At 21.8% G+C, this 20668-nt stretch overlaps 4 protein-coding genes across 4 annotated transcripts; all 4 read right to left on the bottom strand.

Annotated features, from left to right (window-relative positions):
- Positions 1–357: 357 nt before the first annotated feature.
- Positions 358–2262, bottom strand: PBANKA_1212200 (conserved Plasmodium protein, unknown function; the record flags this gene model as incomplete). Its single annotated transcript, XM_034566178.1, has 4 exons — positions 358–736; positions 941–1763; positions 1926–2013; positions 2194–2262. 4 exons carry the CDS (start codon positions 2260–2262, stop codon positions 358–360), a joined length of 1359 nt encoding a protein of 452 aa, XP_034422800.1.
- Positions 2263–2987: 725 nt separating this feature from the next.
- On the bottom strand, positions 2988–4169 carry PBANKA_1212100 (conserved Plasmodium protein, unknown function; the record flags this gene model as incomplete). Its single annotated transcript, XM_034566177.1, has 3 exons — positions 2988–3099; positions 3529–3759; positions 3928–4169. 3 exons carry the CDS (start codon positions 4167–4169, stop codon positions 2988–2990), a joined length of 585 nt encoding a protein of 194 aa, XP_034422799.1.
- A 587-nt stretch (positions 4170–4756) lies between these two features.
- On the bottom strand, positions 4757–11158 carry PBANKA_1212000 (conserved Plasmodium protein, unknown function; the record flags this gene model as incomplete). The annotated part of the gene is made up of 1 exon (XM_034566176.1): positions 4757–11158. The coding sequence occupies one exon, from the start codon at positions 11156–11158 to the stop codon at positions 4757–4759; it is 6402 nt and encodes a 2133-aa protein (XP_034422798.1).
- A 1805-nt stretch (positions 11159–12963) lies between these two features.
- On the bottom strand, positions 12964–17381 carry PBANKA_1211900 (phosphoinositide-specific phospholipase C; the record flags this gene model as incomplete). The annotated part of the gene is made up of 4 exons (XM_034566173.1): positions 12964–13063; positions 13181–13242; positions 13388–13466; positions 13588–17381. 4 exons carry the CDS (start codon positions 17379–17381, stop codon positions 12964–12966), a joined length of 4035 nt encoding a protein of 1344 aa, XP_034422797.1.
- Between the last annotated feature and the right edge of the window lie 3287 nt (positions 17382–20668).

Here is a 20668-nt window from a genome sequence, read left to right as displayed (position 1 = left end):
AGAATAGTAATTAATTATGTATATAAATAAATAAAAAAAAAAGATAAATAAAATTCAATATTATAGTAACCCATGGAGTTCCCATAAACAGTTTTATGATTCGCTCTACTAAAAAAAATAATAATAAAATAATATGCATGTAAGCATATCCAAATAAATATATATAACTATAAAGGTGTTAAAAACACATAAAAACGGTCTAAATTACATATACTCACAATTAGTGTATAATAAAAGTTTAAAATTTTGTTCAAACTGCACTTTTTTTATTGTCTATACATATAAACATACATACATAGTGTATCTGCTTTGCGTACATATATATACACATATGCATATTTTTTAAAGTTATATCTATTAGCACTCAATCGTTCGTCTGTAATTGGAAATTTGGCTCCTATCTTTTCTAATTTTTTTTTTTTTTTTTTTTTTATTATCATCACTTACATTTGAAGCCTGAATTAGCAATGTTAAAATAAACAAAACTATCGTCCCTATTACGTAATATGATAAATGATTTTTGAAATGGTAATATATGTTTTTTATAAATGATGAGTTGTTTGCATGCTCATGATTAGGATTATTATGTAATAGTGGATTCATTGATTTATTATTTTCTATAAATTGATTAGAAGGATGTGAACTATCTTTAGTATTAAGTTTAATTACGCTTGCTAATAATTTCATAAAGTCTTTCTTAATATCTTCAGGAATATTTATATTTTCACTTGACATCCTGGTGGGAAGAAATAAACGTATATAAAAATAAATAAATAATTCAGAATAAAACTATTGTAAGTCTTACTAAAATGGAAATATATAACATAAGAAGGGCATCGTTTAAGGTGCCAGTTAATTGGTCATTATATGGTAAGGATATATGCATATATATGATTCCACATGCTTATGTCCATTTTAGATTGACAATAAATGTACGTACGTGTTAATGGGATGGATAATAGGTGTGTTGTCCTTTTTTTGAAAATTAGGCCCAACTATGGGGGACATTGCTTCCATTACATTAGGAATGCTTATATTTCCATTATCATTTTGTTCAGAATGATTCATATTTGAATTGGTTGAGTTTGTTTTTGGTTGATTGTTTTCGTTGTGATTATCCTCATGATTATTACTATTTGTCTCTGTATTATTATTATTAATATTATCTTTCTTATTATTGTGATTTTCCTTTTTATGGTTATTATCAATATCTTCGTTATTTTTGTGTTTTTTTATTTCTTTATCTGTTTTTTTCTCAGATTTTAAATTTTCTGTATGCTTACTATTACTGTTTTCGTCTTTTGTATTATTTCCATTATTTTTTTTGGGGGGGTTATCCTCTTGATCATCATCATCATCGTCACCTTCTTCATCAAAATTATCATCGTCGTCATCATCATCGTCTTTATCTTTTTTCTTATCGTCTTTTTTCTTATCATCTTTTTTCTTTTCATCATTTTTATTTTCCTCTACTTTTTTATTTTTATCGTTATTTCCTTTTTTTTTGGATTTTTTTTCATCTATTTCATCATCATCATCGGCATCGCCGTCTAATTCTTCTATATCAAAATCATCATCTTCCATATCCTTTTTTTTGTCTGTTTTTTTATCCTTTTTGGCTTTATCGTCATTTTTTTCTTGATTATGATTGTCCTTTACTTTTGGGTTTTCTTTATTTTCGGCGTGTTCATTATTTTTGTTTTTTTCATTTTCAGGATGTTCTGATTTATTTCCTTCGTTACTTGTGCTTATAAAAGAGAAATCTATAAATGTAAAAAATACAAAACATTCATAGAATCAATTGTATAAGAAATTTTAGGATAATATCACAATATAGACGATATATATATGTGGGAATAATAGTGATTTTATCACTACATTATTCAATTATTTTATTGGCTATTTTTATTCCTTTTGAGTTTTACCTGTTACATTAGTCAAATCATTTTTATTATTTTTACGGTGTCTTTTCCTTAATATTTGGGGTGTTTTATTATTTTCAACAACATTATTCTAAGAATAATTGAAAAGTTAACATATGTATATGCAATTTAAGAAAAAAATAGCTACACACATACATAATTTTCATTTTTATGAAATGTATAAAGAAGTGATAACACATAAATAAAGCATATAATTTTAATTGAATAAAAATAGAAATAATACAAATAATTAATTTTCACATTTTCATACATTTGAACAAAATTGAAAGTGTCTAAAGGAAGTAATGTAGCATAGTATAATAAAATACAATGTTTTCATTTTTTGGTGCGTCTCTCTATCTTTTCCCTTTCCTTTTTCTGTATTTTGATGTTTTTATTTTGTGATTTTTTTTTCTATAATATAAGCAAGTCTTATATTTTATATGCTATTCCCCCGAAATGGAATCATTACAAGGATAAATTAGAAATTTTTCAAAAAAAAAATTACTCTTATTTAATATAATTTGTATAATTCGATAGAATTGAAAAAAACTATATAATAAAAATGTTATATTGGAAGTATTCAAAAATAATAGAAAAAATATTATAATATATAATAGTGAAATTATAATATTGTCCCTATATGCAACGTTTTGTGCAATATTTTTTTCTATGCACATATATGCATGAACAAAAATCGTGCATAGAAAATAGTTTCGAAAGTAAATAAAAGGAATTTCGGTATTCCATAAAATAGATGGTGGTATATTACATTTATGTTTATACGCAATATATGAAACCCGGGTAAAGTGTATAAAAAATAAATATATATATTTATAAATTTACAGAACTTTACACATTTTAATTATTTAGAATAATTAATTTAAAAAAAAACGTTGTTTATTACAATTAAAAACCAAAGACAATAAAAAAATAGAGTTTTTGTTTTTTATTTATAAATTATCAACATATATTTTGTTCATGGTAGTAAAATTATATAAAAAAATTAAAGATTAAATAATGTTAAAGATAGATGTATGTATAATATTTATTCATTTGGTTTTATTATATTCTTTTCATAAAAATCCTCTTCATAAATAAAAGAGCCTTTGCAAAGTAATGATGAACTTCCACCCAATCCACTATATAATCATAGCAATACATATCTCCACTATATCTAAGGTAATAATAAACAAATGAACATTTAAATAAATTATTTAAAATTTGTAGCAACGCGTAATAATAAATAGTAAAAATGAATTAGGTGGACAATAAAATGTCGACCAAATAAATGCACAAAAATATAACAGCATATACTTGCACATCTTTTTAAAAATACAACTTCTTTATAGGGCAATTAAACCATGAATTCGTAATATGTACACCATTTAAAATGTATTTTATAAGATTTTATTATATATATCATTTATATTTTTAAGGTCTTTTTCTATATATGGATATAATGTATATCCATACAATTATAATATATATATTATATATATAAATGATGTTCATTCAAAATTACAGTTACATAAAATATAATAAATTTGGTATATTTTAAGGTAAATTTTATGAATTTCGTTAATTTTTAAAGTTCTTTATTTACCTGAAGGCATTGCCTATTTTTATGTCTTTACTTGAGTTTACGATTTTTTGAAGTAAGGAATCATATTTTTTTTTATGAACAGATGATACATATAATATCAATGGAAGGGAAGTGACATTTATTAAGTTGCAAAATTCCTTAGCATTGTCTACATTAAAAGTGTAAAAGGGGATTTTGAGATTTTTTTCTTCTATTATTCTTGCTACTTCCCTAAAAACTGTTATCAGATTACTAAAATAAGTAAAAAATACATATTAAATGAACAAGTAAACATAAGTAAATAAATATATATATATATATAATGAGATAAAGAGAGAAGTGTGGCTAATTGGGGTATAGCATAGGAAATGTATATATTTGTTTATTAGCTAATATATATATATACGCATATATTTATACTTCGAATCAGCATTCCATTTAGCATATAGATAAAGAACAAAATCGTTGTCAGTGTTTAAATATAAATAATCTTTAATTGTATGTGATTTTTTGTAATTAATTTTATTCTCTAATATATAATTTTTGTTTTGATGATAATTTTTTGTTAGCATTCGCTCGAATTCGTGAAAACTTAATTCCCTAATTTCACAAATAATATTTTTAATAAAAATTAAAAACAAAACAAGTATTGATATTTTCATTTTATTATATAGGCAATTATTCACAAATGGGGAATAAATTTTAACCCTGAAAAATGTGTGTTGTAATATAAATTTGAAACTCTTATATATATATCAATATAAATATAAGAAAATCATACAAAAAAGGGTTAAATTAACTAAAAATAAAAATGCATTTTTTAAGGCATAATTTTTTTAAAGTAATATGGCTTATTCATTTTTTTTTTATTATTCTGGGTTTATAGGTGGTTGAAAAATACGTAAAAAAAATGTGAAATATCATTGGTAATAAAAAAATGCATTTTAATTTTCCTTTTTAATTTTAAGAATGTTTTTTAGTTTGGTTCAAGTCTTTTAAAGATTTAAACACAAGAGCATACATATGCTTTGGGGATACAAAACGTTATACGTAACAATGTTACGGATAGCATTAAACCTGCACAGTAATTTTCGGTATTTTAAAAAATTAATAATATAAAAATTAAAAAATATTACAAAGATGAATAGAAAAAAGAATAGTGAATGAAAAAGTGTAACAGATAAAAAAAAAGTAAATGTAATATATGAGACGCTTAATTTTTCTTTTTCAACTATATATGCATTTTTTTTTATATTAAATCCAGTTCAATATGGAACATGGATTTATTTTTAAAAATATTCAGATTAACTTCACTGATTCTTGAAATAAGAGATTTTCTTTTTTTTAAATTTTCTTTTATAAAATTAAGGAAAATAATTTTCGTCTCAATTATGTTGAGCAATTCTAATTTTTTTTTATACTTAATGGGATTTTTTCTATATTCATTATAATTTTTTCTTAAAAGTTTTTTTAGTTTTTCTCTATCACTATTATTTTCTTTTAAGTGTGTAACTACTCCATTGTATATTTTTAATTCTAAATCTTCATGATATCCTTTACACACAAATATAAAATGGTTAAAAATTTTTAAGCATAATGATCCATTAAATTGGTAACTTTTATAAATTTTACTTATATCTTCCATTTCTTGATGTATGTTTTCTTCGTATTCATTTTTATTATTTTGTATCATTTCATTTTCTGTTTGTAACTCAATCTCTTTTGGTTTCTTAATTTCCTCATTTTTTTCTTCACCATCGGAATTTCTATCATCATTTTCATTTTCTTTAGCAATTTGTTCATCACTCGAACTTGTGTTGGGTTCCTCCTCATGTTCATCTTTCTTTTGCGCATTCTTATTATTACTAGCCTTTTTCTTTTTGCTATTTTTTATGTTTATTTTGTATGATACATCTGAATCAGAACTTTCTTCGGAGCTTTCGATTATGGGAGCTCTTTTTTTATAATCTTTATCATTGTTATTATAATTTTTATTATTAGTGTTTTTTTTTTCATTAGAATCATTTGGTATTGTTTTTTCTTTTTGTGTTTTATTTCTTAAAATTTTATGATAGTTTTTCTTGAAATCGTCTAATAATATTCCTTCGTCCATTTCTTCTGAACTTTCACTTTCAGAAATTTTTTTTTTACGTTTTTTATTATTATTTTTTAAGGTTTGTTTTTTCTCATTATGACTTTTATTCTGTTTTTTTTTCTTAGCATCATTTTGTTTTGTTTTAATGTTTTTATCGTCATTGCCTACATTAATATTTTTATCGCTTTCTAATTCTTCTCCCTTTTCCAATAAATAAGCGTGTTCGTCCTGCCTTTTATTAGCCAATGCCTCTATCACTGAATCGACGCTTTTTTCGTCCTTATCAAAAGAGAATTGATTATTTTCCTTATGATTAAATACTCTTTCAAAAAAATAGACTAAATTTTCATCACTTTTTTTAAATGATATAAAATATAAAGTACTAAAGAATATTTTGAAAAAATAAGGTATATTTTTTTCGCTATAAAAAACTCGGAAAAGTAATAAGTTTAATTGAGTATAATAATATTTTATAGACTTTTTTTTGATATAATCATTTTTAAAAGAATTATAGCTTATATAGTCTTCTTTTTCAATGTCTTGCTTATTTAAATGATTATAATCAATTAATAAAAATATGAGTATAGTCGTTCTAATAATATACAACAACATCGAATGATTTTCAATATAATTTGGTAATCTTATTTGATTATTTTTATTGAATGTTTTTTTTAAATTATTATATATATCACTTAAATTGAAAATTTTTTTTATTGATGATATAACTTTTTCTAAAATATAATTTCGATTTTCTGGTTTTTCCATTAAAATTATAGACACGATTTTATAAAATGTTATTTTGTCATATTTTATATTAAAAATAAATAATAACGAATTAATCATAAATATAAAGTTATCGTTTTTTAATACAATATGATCACATTTTAAATTATTAGCAAAATAAAATTTATAATTCTCAGAAATTGTTATTTTCTTATTTATTTTATTGCCACTTTTTTTTGTATATACTTCAACTTCCTCATTTAATATGTATTCATAAAAAGATATTATTTCCTTTTTTAAACAAATTATATCATTTATGCTTTTATCATTATATATTTTGCCGTCTATTTGATTTCCTTTTTTCAAAAAATCGACATATAGGTCTACTTCTTTTATTGAAAATAAGCTATATATTTTCTTAAAAATTTTAAAACATAAGTATTTTAAATATTTATGATAGTAAAAATTTAAGTTATCATTATAATAAAAGATGCACAGTAATTTATTTATAATATTATAGCAATTGCTTATGTCTGTCTTTATACAATTATAATATATTCTTTTCTGATTTTTATATTTCCCTTTTTGTGAAAATATATAATATAATATAAGTAAATTTATATAGAGAGAGGATAGTTTTGGATTTTTTCCATTTTTTGGATCAGAAATATTTTTTTTCAACTCGTTCGTATTTTGTAAAATTGTTAACAATAAATTATTCCGATCTTTATTAATATTATCATATGTGCTTCCTTCATTGATTTCATTCGTTTCATTTTCGACTTCAGAGTTACTTTCTTTGCCCATATTAATGGATTTATTAGAGATATCATTTTGGCTTGTTTTATTACATTTTCTTTTATTAAGGAAATAATTTTGAGTGTTATTTTCGTTAACTTGTTTTGTGTTTTTATTTGTCTGTTTTTGTTCGTTCATCACTGTTGTATTATTATCATCATCACTTTCGTTTTTTTTTGAATCAGTATGATCTATTTTGGGTTCTAACAAAAGTACTTTATCATTATTTATTATATTGTATAATATATGATTTTTTCCCACGGTAATAGAATCCAAGATAGCCAAACAATAGTTGTATGCTTCCTCCAATTTATATCTGTCTATAACGCATTTCAAAGATGAGAATACAATTTTTTTATTTGAATATTCTGAAAATAGTATATCATATATTATACTTTTAAAATTGTAATATAAATTATTTTGTCTTAAAATGTTTTGCAATAATTTAAAAAATATATATAAAATATTTTGATGCAATTGCATTTTTTCTTCTATTTTATGTAATGAGCTATTTTCCTTATTTTTCGATTCTAAAGATATTTGCCCTGATTCTTCTTCTGATATATTTTTAAAAATATTACTATCTTTTTTAAGGTTATAATACTTTATGTTGGTTCGAAAAGCTTTGTCGTCTTTGTTATATATAGTGTCCATTGCAGATTCTTTTCCATTTTGCTCAAAAATTTCGATTGACCTTAATTTGTTAAGAGATAACTTTAACATATAAAAAATGGAAACTAAATATTTTTCTATTTTAATATCTTTTGCAAACATATGCAATAAAATAAAAGATAGATTTAAAAATATTTTGTAATCAGAAAAACATCTCTCTTTTTCCTCGACCACTAACTTTATATTCTGTATAATGAAAAAATAAAAATCGTCAAATAGTAATGCTAAACTAGCATTAAAAATAGGATAAATTACATCCAGTCTTAAATTTTTGAACTCTTTAATTATTATCAAATTATTTTTTAAAATCTTGCTATAAACATTATCTTTATTATTTATAAACATGCTATTTATTATTTCATCAACGGGTATGATTTTATCAAAAAATATTCTTAACTTTTTAATAAACCTTATTTTCTCTTCAGAATTTACAGTTGTATGCTTATTTTTTCCGATCAAGTTACCACTTTTGATACTATTACCATTATCTTTTATTCCATTCAATATGTTATCATTTATTTGTCCATTTTCGGTATAATATTTTATATTATTGTTATTCGCTTCTAATGTACAAGCAGTAGAGGAAAACTTTGTGAGTGTTTCGTCTGTGCAATACTCTTCTAATATTTGCTCCACATTGGCATCAAAATATCTTAATAAAAGGTAATTTTTTTGAAAAAAATTAATTATTTTAATTTTGTTCATTTCCATTTGATTGCATGGTAAATTATTTCCTTGTTTAATACTCATCATCATATATTCATCCAAATTTTTATTTATTTCTTCATCTTCATCACTATTATTTTTAGTATTCTCTTTTTTATCGTCATCCTGTTTGTTCCCATTTTTTTTTGAATTTGTTTTTTTTTCTTGAGATTTTATATTTTCTTTTTTATTTTTTCGAATGTTATTATACATATATGAATAACTATATTCACTATCACTACTGCATTCTTCATCTCCGTTGTTTCTATTATCGTCAATATCATCATCACTATTTTTTTGGGAATTTGAACATTCTTCTTGATCAAGGCAAACTAGTTTATTATTATCTACAGCGTCATTTTTGAGATTTTCAATAATATTATCACCTTCATTCTTATTCAAATAATTCATTTGATCGGTTTCTAATTCGTCTGTTTTCTTCGTTTTGATATACTCGATTTTTAGTTTAAGAAAAGCCTCTAAATTGTCTTTTATGTTTCTTTTTGTTTCTATATATATTTTCAAAAAGTTAATAAATTTATATTTCAATGTGTATATAAAAAAATATATTTGATATATGACACCAAATAAATCTTTTTGTAGGTATGTCCTTTCATACATATTTTTTAAAAGGTATTTTTTTATAAAGGAAAATGAGAACATAACTTTGTCATCAAATATATTTTTTTTTAATTTTTGCGTTAAACTATCAAATAATTCTACATATATAAATAGAAAAGGTTTTAATATTTTTTTACATGCACTAAAAGCCTCATCATTTAAATTCATTTCATTTTCATATATAATATTTATTGTTTTATTAAAAATTTTGTCATATATACAAAGGTATAAATTGGTAGCATGACAAAAATAGTTGAGATTAATTCTACTAATAATATAATATGTTTCTTTAAAAAATAAATTTATATATTTATCGATAATAATATTTTCTGCAATATGAAAAAGGTAGCTATATTTAACTTTTAACTCGTTATTTCCACAACACATAAAATCTGAAATAGACATTTTATTAAATGTATTAATATTATATATAATATTATTACTGTTTATATCATATATTATTGCGAAAATATTTTTTATTTGACTAAGTAATTTTAATAAAATGTGATGCTTTTTTGAATGATATTTTATAAAATTAATTAAAAGTATACTTCTTATATTAACATCTTTTGTACTGATATAAACAAAAAAAAAGGAATTTATAAACAAATTTTGAAAATTATCATTTTCATTTAGTAATTTAAGAATGTTTATATAATATTCATAATTGTTTTCATACTGTAAATTATTATATGTTATTATATTTATTAATAATTCATAATAAAATAAACAATCTGGAATATAGCAATTTGTGTCTAATGAATTATCATCGTTATTTTTTTTTCTCTTTTTTCGCAGTCGTATATCTATACTGTCACTACTATTTAAACTTTTGATTGTATCTGTTAGTATTCTATTAACAATATTGTGCATTTTGTCTTTGTATATTAAAAATAAGAATAAAAACAATTCTTTATAAATATTTTCTTTATTTTCATTCATATAATAATTTTCAATAAATTTTTCTATTAAATAAAAATTTATATTATCAAAACAACCTTTAAAAAATACAAACATATATAGGCAAACAAATTCTTGGTCAATAATGTAATTCCCATTTGTTTTATTTATTTTATGAATATTTGATAAATCATCATTTATTTGTTTTAATATAGTGTCTTTTTTTTTTGATGTTTTTATATTATTTTTATCCCCCTTTTGGGTTGTTCGTGCTCTTTTTCTTGTTTTTTTTCCAGTCTCATCGTTCGATTCGCCATCCTCTTTATCGCTGTCTTTTTTTAATTTCCTTGACATGGTTTCATTACTCATAAGATCATGACTTATGACGTTATATTGTCTATCTATATCTAAAGAACCATTGTGATTAGAGTCCAAATTATTGTTGTCTTCACAAACTCCCCTAATCGTAGAATATTTTTCTTTGATGTATTTTTCGTCAGTTTCATCTAATAAAAGTAAAGTGTCTACTATAAATTCATTATTATTAACCAAAAGTGTTTGGTTATTTATAATAACAGACTCAATATTGAGAATAAAACTTAAATTATCATATCTATATTCATTTGGATTTCTAAAATTTTTGTTTTGATACTGGTATATGTTATATAATGATTGATAAATAAAGGAAAATGAATATTTGTTAATAAAATTAATTAAATTTTTTAATAAAAAGTCTAATATTTCTTTTTCGTATTTAATAATATTTTTTAATAATATCCTTTTACAACATTCGCAAACATTTTCAATAAATTCTTTTTTATTTATTTTAAAAGTGTTTACTTTAATAAAATACTCAAATAAAAAAAATGCAGTTTGTAAAAATTCGATTATCTCATCATTTACTAAATTATCATCTAATTTTTCTTGACAAAAATAATTTAATATTTCTATATTTTCACGATTATAAATATTATGCTCTTTGAAAAATGTTAATGCTACATTTTTTATACTTTTACTACCTACGTTCTTTAAATTTGCTTTATCTTTTTCATTAAAACTATTTAGCCACGTTTTTTTATTATCTTCCATATTATCATTGCATTTCATCATTTTAGTATTCCCTTTTGAGCCTTTCATTTTTTAATTTTTTAATTAATTTGTCTTTTTTTTCAATTATATTGTATGTGTATGTATACTTATGAACTTTTGGTGTGCACGTGCATATATATATTCATAAATTCCTTTGTTATTTGTTAAGTGTTAATAAATTCTACCATCAAATATGAATATATAATATATTTATTTTTCCCCACAAATTGTGTACATTCATGCATTTTATATGCTTATACACAGATAAGCGATAGTTGCAAAAAATTGTAACAGCCTGTTACAAAAAGTGTACAAAGAAACGCACCAAATCCATTTACTAGTTACTCACTTGACATATGTTTATAATCCATGTAAATTAAATTACAAAAAAAAAGTAAAATAAAAAAATGAAAAAAAAAAATAAGCATATGTATATATATCGCTTGTTTACCTATATATATAAGCACAATGTGTGAGGACAAAAAAAAAATGAAAACAAAAGTAAAATATGTAACGCATTTTTTTTTCAATACAAGCTTAATAAATTACACATGATACTAAAATGTTTTATTATAAAAAGTCCAATTGTGGTATTATTTTTCGTTAATATTTTCAGACCGTATCATTAAACGATATATAAGCATGAATTGAACATATTTAAAAATAGCATATTTCATAATATATTTTTTAAAACAATTTAAGCAATATTTTGCTAGTGTATTTTTCTTTTTTTTTGGTTGGTTTATTATTGTTTTATATATTTTTTGTAAGCTTTTTTAAAAATATTTATATGTTTTGTGCTTAAAAGAAACGCAGTTTCATACATTTGAGGCATGTATATACATACTCATTAATATTAGTAGTCTAACAAAATCCAATGGTGCAATATTTCGTTTTCTCGTTTTATTTTATTAAAATTTTTATTTTATGATGTATGAAAAATATATACAATGCATAACTATTTTAAGATCTAAAATTGAAGGGGTTTCGAATGTATCCATATAATTTGTATGTGTATTTACAGACCATATATGATAAGATATTATACGATCGGTTTAATACACATAAAATTGTATGCATACATGCATAAATATATATTTATTTGCTAAGAATGATGTATAATTAAATAACACCTTTTCTTTGGAAAAAAATTGTGAATGTACTTATGTAAATATAATTACACAATAATAAATTTATTAAAAAAAGGGAGCTACTGTAGTATTTATAAATATTATAGTAGAACACTTTTTTTCGCAACCAAATGCTTATAATAAATATAATACTTCAAATTCAATTTTTAAAATAAACATATGAAGACATTCAAATGCCATTTTTATTTTTATTGCAATTATCACCTTTTTTATTATACTAAAGCCATTTTATCATTCATAATTTATGTTCACCCATTATGACGTGTATTTAAGAAAAATTAAAAAATTATAAATATTAAATTTTATTTTCTTAATATACACAACTATATTTATATATATTTCTTCATAAATATATCTTATTTTTATAACAGTAACAATTATAATTTTGTATAATATTATAAAATATACTCTATTTATTTAAATAAGTGACTTATAGAGTTCAATGGAAAAAGGGGAAATTCCCCATTAAGTTTTAATAAATGCTTAAACAAATGCAACGTATATATGTATGTATATATATAACATAATTAAAAATATGACAAAACATACGTTGAACCTTAACAAATATTTTCGTCATGCAGACAAAATAAAATTAAAAACAAAACAGCTTAAAAAAAAATTACAAAGTGAAAATTAATATATAAACCATATAAAATTTCATACATAATCTCACAATCTTTAAACATAAATAAAAACGTATTATTAAATATTCTCAGTTATTTTATCAAATTTCAAGTTAACTAAAATCCCTGATCCTTTTATGTCTTTTAAATGCTTGTCACACAGCGGAACGAATCGAATACTACATTTAAAAAAAATCATAAATATTAATAATAAACAAATGTTTTAGAAATATTTATGCAAAGACAAAAACTAATTTTGTTCATTTTTTTCGTTTTGGGATTTTATTTTTCTTTACCCTTCTCTTAAGCATTTCACTGGGAAACAAGCACATGCAATAATATCACTTTTTACAGTGTCCTGTATAAAAAAAAAAAATATATGCTTTTACTTGATCATTAAAAAATGTATAAACATTATATTTAGTCACAATTTGGATATTTTATTTAATTGAATTTATTATTTCTTAGAAATGCGTGAAAAATAATATATTTTGTTAACTTACATATGATTTTAATTCAAATACGATAAGGGCCAGTGATGGGTGTATTATTTTCATTTGGAAATTGGATGGTTTGGGCCAACTAATAAAGTGAGGTAAATAATTTTAAAAAGTTTAAATAATTTAACATATGAAAAATTGTAAATTTTTATGTTCATGTTTTATAAGATGAAAAACAAATTCAATTTTAATTACGAACTTACCAATAATTTATGTCATAGAAGTTAACTTTGGCGATTTCTGTTTTAAAATAACATTTTTGCTCATTATAACCATGTATAGAAATAGTAACATAGAGATAGAAAAATAAATTATTTGCTTTTTTTAATTCTAGAAAAGCCTGGTAAAAATTTTTTTTTTTAGATTTAGATGATACTTTTTTATTTGAATCTGTAGTATTATTCGATGTTGTTGTAACGCTACTACAACTATTAAAACTACTACTATGGGACAATGTGGAACATAACAAAAATGATTTATATTCTGTCAACATATCTTCATATTCTTTTTCAATATTTGCGAATTTTTTATGAATATAATTAACATCATTGTCATTATCTTTAAATTTTTTTAATAATGTTTCATTACTAATTTTTTTTTTTTTTTTACTATCATCTGATTGTATATCTGAAAGAAGTGGGCTTTTCTTTTCTCTTTCCAATTTTTGCAAATACTTAAATTTTTTCCTTTTATTGCTAATTTTTTTATGAGTTTGTATACGTTGAATCATGTCCATTTTGAATAGTTCCTTTTTTAATTTTTTTTCTTGATATTTATTTTTAATTGAAAATAGCAAATTAATTTGATGTAATGATAATATTTGGATATTTAATGATAAGACATTATAATCATGTTTTTTATTAAATCGTAATAATTCGGGTTTTAATATATAACCTGAATGTTTTCCTCCGTTTTCTAAAAATCTCCCTTTATTTAATAACATGCTTAAGCCGTTATATTGATAATTTAATGCAACAAATTGTATTCCAGCACTCCAAAAAATAAGCGGGTTAAAATTTGTTGAAGCTAATCTAGTGCCAGATGGATATACACGCGTTAATGTTTTTTGGTTATATTTGATAACATCATCTTCATGTTTTTTAATTAATTTTATAAATTTATTTTCACTAATAGAACATATTTCATTATATGTTCTATTTTCCTGAAAATTTCTAAATACATATCCTTTTAAGCATGAGCATTTGTTTAATATATTATTTTTATATTTTTCGTTATTTTGTTTTTTTTTATTTTCCTCCTTCGACATGCGAGCAGTTTCAGGCACATTTTGACCACAATTTGTAATAGCATCTGAAGTGTTAGTATTATTGGGAGCGCTACTATTGTTGAATCCTGAATTAATATTTGAGCAGTTACCCTGTTTTCTATATTTTTCATTAATTTGAGTTTTATGAATAGTATTTTTTTCATATAAATAATTACTACTAGAACTACTATTGTAATTATTGTCTACTTCATGTTGCTCCCTTTGTGGGACATTTTCATTACGAAACAAATTATTTTCATCACTATTTTTATTTTTTTTCTGAACTTCATTATTTTTATAACTAGTATTTTTAGAATTATTTTGTTCGATATAATTATTAACCCGATTTTCTGATTCCATATTTTGATTTTCAATGCTAATTTTATTATATTCTTCATTTTTTTTTTCTATAATTTCATATTCTTTTGGCTCATCAACATCTATGTCTTCCTGTTCATTAATAATATCTGAGAAGTATCCCAATTCGTCATACATGACATTTTTTAAGCCTTCAAATATGCTATAAAAGCTTGAAGTATAATTATTATCAAAATGTTTATATTTAACTAAGAATTTATTTCTGCAATTATTTGGTGTTATATTATTAATTTCGTCTTTTGTTTTGGGTATATAAAGTTGATTACCTAAAATATATATTAAAATTTTTGCGATTAAATTTTTATGCTTATCTTTACAATGAATCTCTAATGACAATATTATTGGATAGGGTGATGTTGAGAATCCAAACATTTTGCAAGCAATTAAAGTGTCACAAAATAATATGGACGATGTTAATTTGTAGCCATATAAACCATGATATACAACAATATTTTTATTAAAATAATAGCAATCAAATTCAACACATCTACACCCATCTATTAATATATATATATATTGCTCGATACTACTTGCACTAAATATCTGTTTTCTACCTAAGTAACTATTGTGACTACTATTAATCCAATAGTTACATAAAGGCAAGTTCATATTTTGATATACCTTAGCATATTCTGGGCACATAATACTATTTTCTTTTGATAATAAAAAATAAACTAATCCAATTTGTGTCAAATAATGATTACCTTCATTGATTATAACAAATGGAATATTATATTTTTTTATTGTATTTAATAACTTGTATATAATATTGGTTCGTATAAAATAAAAATCGTCTTTATTTTTATCTTCTTTAGAGATTTCATTAGTTTGTTCTTTTCTGTTGTTTTCTTCACATGCATATATTTCACGTTTATATTTTTTTTCTGATTTCTTATGTGAGTTCATATAAAACTCATCATTATAATTAGTAGTAGAAGAAACTCCACATTTGTCTCGCAATATATTTAAAATCATTACATAATCTTTATCATATTGTTTTGAATGGTCAGAAATCATAAAACTGTTGAGTTCGATATTAGCATTGCATTGTAAATTATGTTCATTTTGATTGTCACTAATATCTAATGTTTTTATTAAATTTCTCCATTCACAATAATCTAAATCATAACCATTTGTTATTTCATCAATCATAGAATTATTTTTCGATATTTTATTATCATTAGAAATATGTTCACTAATATTATGTTTATTTTTGTCTTTAACAATATGTTGATTTGTATTCACTTCATTATTATTCCAATTTTGTGCGTGATTATCTTCTCGTTTCCTTACCTCATTTTGTTCAACCTTATCCTGAATTAAATGAGGGTAATTATTTTTTTTGTGAATTCTGAATATACGTTCTTCAGATTTACCTTCGCATTGTATATCAATTAAAAAATTAATAAATTGATTTTTATCTATATAATTTGAGTCATTGTTTTTGTACATATTAAAATGAATAGAAATATGATTATTTGAAAATATATGTTCTAATATTTTTGTAAAACCATAATAATTTATAGTGCCTTTATTTTTATATATAGAAAAATAATGATATAATATTTTCATATTTATATAAATATTTAAACTTCTTAAAATAATATATAATTGTGATAATGTTAGAACATTAATATCTTTTAATCCTGATATTATATAATTATCATATAATTTATTAGACTCGTATATAAAAGGTTTTAATTTTTTTCGCTCTCTTGAACTTTTATTAACTAATTTATAATGATAGTACATTAAACCAAAAAGCCACATTTTCCATCTTTGAATATCTAAAAAGGTAACTTTTAGATTTCGATCTATACTTATAATTTCAATGGATAAACTCTTCTCTTCTTTTTTTTTAAAAAATTTAGATTCAGATCCATCTAATATTTTTATTATATCACATATATATAATGATAGACTCTTATTTTCTTTTAATTTTTTTTTTTTGGAATTCCATCTTATGCAATAATTATTTGTATCTAAATAAACAAATTTTAATGTCTTTTTTTGAAATATATTATTATTATTCCACTTATATACGTATTCTCCTTCTTTCATTTTTTCTATGCATACGGGTAAATATGCATGTCTCAGAACATTCCTTATATCAAAACCTAACTTGGAGTCGATATTATCCTTATTATTTTTTAACAACGATTCATGAGTATTAGCATTATTGTTACCCTCATATTTTTCTTTCCTATTATTTCTATAGTCCTCTATTTCATTTTCTCGATAATCATCATTTCCACTTCCATCCAAACCTTCTGATACCAAGCTCATTGAATAGTCATTTTCTTGTATCGCGTTATTAAATCCATTTTGTGAAATATTTTCATTAAGGTTCATGAGGAACGCAAAAAACACAAATATATATAATATCTGTATATATAACTAGTTGTGTATCTCTTTATATATATGCTACAAACATTGAGTCATTAAAAATTGCCTTAATATTTACACGATGTTATTTCTATTATGTAAAAGTAAGCATACATTCCCCGGCTCCTTTACAAAAATAGCTGTTATATATTTTATTATCTTCAATATTTTTGTTTATTTATATTATAATTTCGCTGCCCTTTTTATATTCCTTAATTATATAGAAATTTAATTTGCATAAGAAGGAGTTAATAAAAAATTTAAAGAGTTATAATAATGAAAAAATTATGGAATAGTGATAAAGATGTATTAAACATATGTAAATAATATATATATACTACATGCACACGAAAGCTTGCCTCAATTGAAACACTAAAAGAATGAACAAAAAAAAGTACATAAAATATATATAATGATTGCATAAAATCAATAAATAGTAATATTATTCATCAAAACATACACAGCATAGACATTTATCGGTACTTACTCATATATATACGAATTTGAGAAAAATATAATTTATCGCTTCATGCATACATAGTAATTACATTTAATATAAGCATATTCTCAATTTAATAAAACATTGTAAATAAGGATAAAAAAATGAATGTAAAATAAATTAAAATAAATTTAAAATTGTAAATAAAGTATAAAGCATATTACATTGATACTTATTCTTAAAATTAAAACAAACATATATTATATTACGAATGACCAAACATGAACTTCAAATATATACTGAGTATAAAGAAATAGAAATTACAAAAAATACTATAAAATAGCACGTTTAAGAATAATTTATTCAAATTGGAACAAAAAATGACAAGTCTATATATTTTTATAAGTGTGTAGATATGTATATATGCATAAATATAAATTTTCATGAATTAATTTAAATATATATTCATGAAATTTTATATTTTAATAAAGATATGTATGCTATATATTAATTGAGTTTTCGCATTATATTAATAAAAGGGAATTGTAAAATGTTCATGCATAAATCAAAGAACTATAAGTAATAGTCATTAAATAATAATGTATATACTGTGAATAGTTATAATTATAAGTGTTTTAATTAGACAAAAAATAAAAATGAAGAAATAAGTAGAATTCACATATTGTTTAAAAGTATATAAAAGTTTATAATTTCATTTACATTAGCTTTTTCTTTAATTTGTCATATATATGCTACAATGTTTTCATGTTTTCTGAAACTCATATGCGTATTATTTAGTTCGCCGTCAATATATAAAACTACTGAAATGTTTAAAAAAAATAAAATAAAATAAATTTAAAACAAAAAAAAACATTAAGTATATCAGTCCATATTTTGTGCGAATATATTTTTATATAATTCGGCTTTCGTTTTCTCATATATATGTATATAATATATATTTATTTATTAATATTTACTTGTGTGCGACGTTATATGTATTTCAAAAAGTAATTTTATTATTATATATGTAAATGCAACATTATTAAATTATAAGCGCAAATTTTCTTTACATAATCAGTATGTATCATTTTTATGCTATATAATAAATAAAGAATAATTAATGCATAAAAAGCAATGTATTTCCATAAAACATGATAATAAAATTTCCAATTCACTTACCAATACTCAATAAAATTACATATTCAATAATATTTAATTGCTTTAATTAGTCTTTTGTGCAGGAATCGCTTAAAAGAAACCTAAAGCTATAAATATTTTGATATTTATTTTGTTATTTATTGGCATTAATACTTTTTTTATATTATACAACTTATTTTATTTATTTATCGACATAAATGCATTATTAATACGTACAATAATATATAAGTATAGAAAGAAAAAAAAACGTTAAAATCCTAAATCGCTTTATCGTTATTCGTAAAACATATATATAATATATTGATACCATTTTTTAAAACCATGCATTGTATAAACGAATACCCAAAAGTGCGCGAGAAAATTATATTTCTAATATGATATATACACAATGTCAATTCCTATAAAAATGTTTATGCTTATTATTTAAATAAATATGTATAATGAAAAAATGATATATATTATTTATATTATATTTAATATATATGCAATTCAAATATATAATAATTAATATTAATGATGGCATACTATTATGTGAATATTATTATTATGCATCATGATCCATCAAGCTTTAAAATATCAAAGTAAAAAATATATGATAATGGGAAAAAATATTATTGTATTACCATTTTGTAATGATATTTTATTTACAGTTTTTTATATTGTTATTATGTATATGTGCTTTAATGGGCATATGCATATACAGCATGATGATATACAAGAAAACATAATATATATGAGAGTTTTTTTTTTTAAATTAAAAATATTTTGTTTTTTTAATATTTTGTGGTTTTCATAACAAAGGGAGCAAAATAATATTTCTTTCTTTTATTTATTTCTGTTTTAATTTAAAAATATATCATGTTGTCCATAAAATAAGCATATATTTAGCAAAATATTGTTTGGGTGTTCTTCATTCTTAGGTATTTCATATTGTTCCTAATTTATCATATTTCACTTTATTTAATTTTTTTTTATTTTATTTTTTCTATTTCAGTTGAACTCTTATAAATCCAAATAAAAATAGTAAAAGATCTTAAAAATTGGCATGTTATATATAAATACCTGGATAGCTATAAGCATTTGTATAATGGATACAAATCATACTGGTAAAATGCAAACTTTTTTTAAAATACATATATAGACTTAATATATTAGCACAAAAATATGTATAAACATGAAAAATAAAAAGTAACAAATAAGGTGTAAGGTTATTAATTTTAAAAATGGAAGATAAAAATTAAATTGCTATATCTAGGCATGCTAAAACAAGTTTGCCGTTCTCTATATAAATACATCTTCTAGGCCGTGTTTTTATTTCTAAAAAATCAACACAATTTACTATAATGCCCTATATTTTGATGTATAAAAAAATAATAATTATTATTAAAGCCAATCTTATTTTAAGAACAAATTGTAAACATACTCAACATGTATATCAAACATCTATATAAATATATTTAATTCGAAAATATGTGTTGTCTTTTTATTTTTTTATTACGTATTTCTTTATAAATTATTTAATAATACTTAAAAAAAATGCTTTTAATCCTTTAAAGTTGTATTGATTTAACAGTATTTTCTAAAAATAAAAAATATATATATTTCAAGCATAGCTACATGCATGCAAATCCCCATCTGCGATGCTCGCTATATTTAA

Source organism: Plasmodium berghei, assembly GCF_900002375.2.
Source record: "Plasmodium berghei ANKA genome assembly, chromosome: 12".
NCBI classification, from domain to species: Eukaryota; Apicomplexa; class Aconoidasida; order Haemosporida; family Plasmodiidae; genus Plasmodium; species Plasmodium berghei.
Note: the sequence above shows the minus strand (reverse complement) of the source record. Positions and strands in the feature narration are given on the sequence as shown.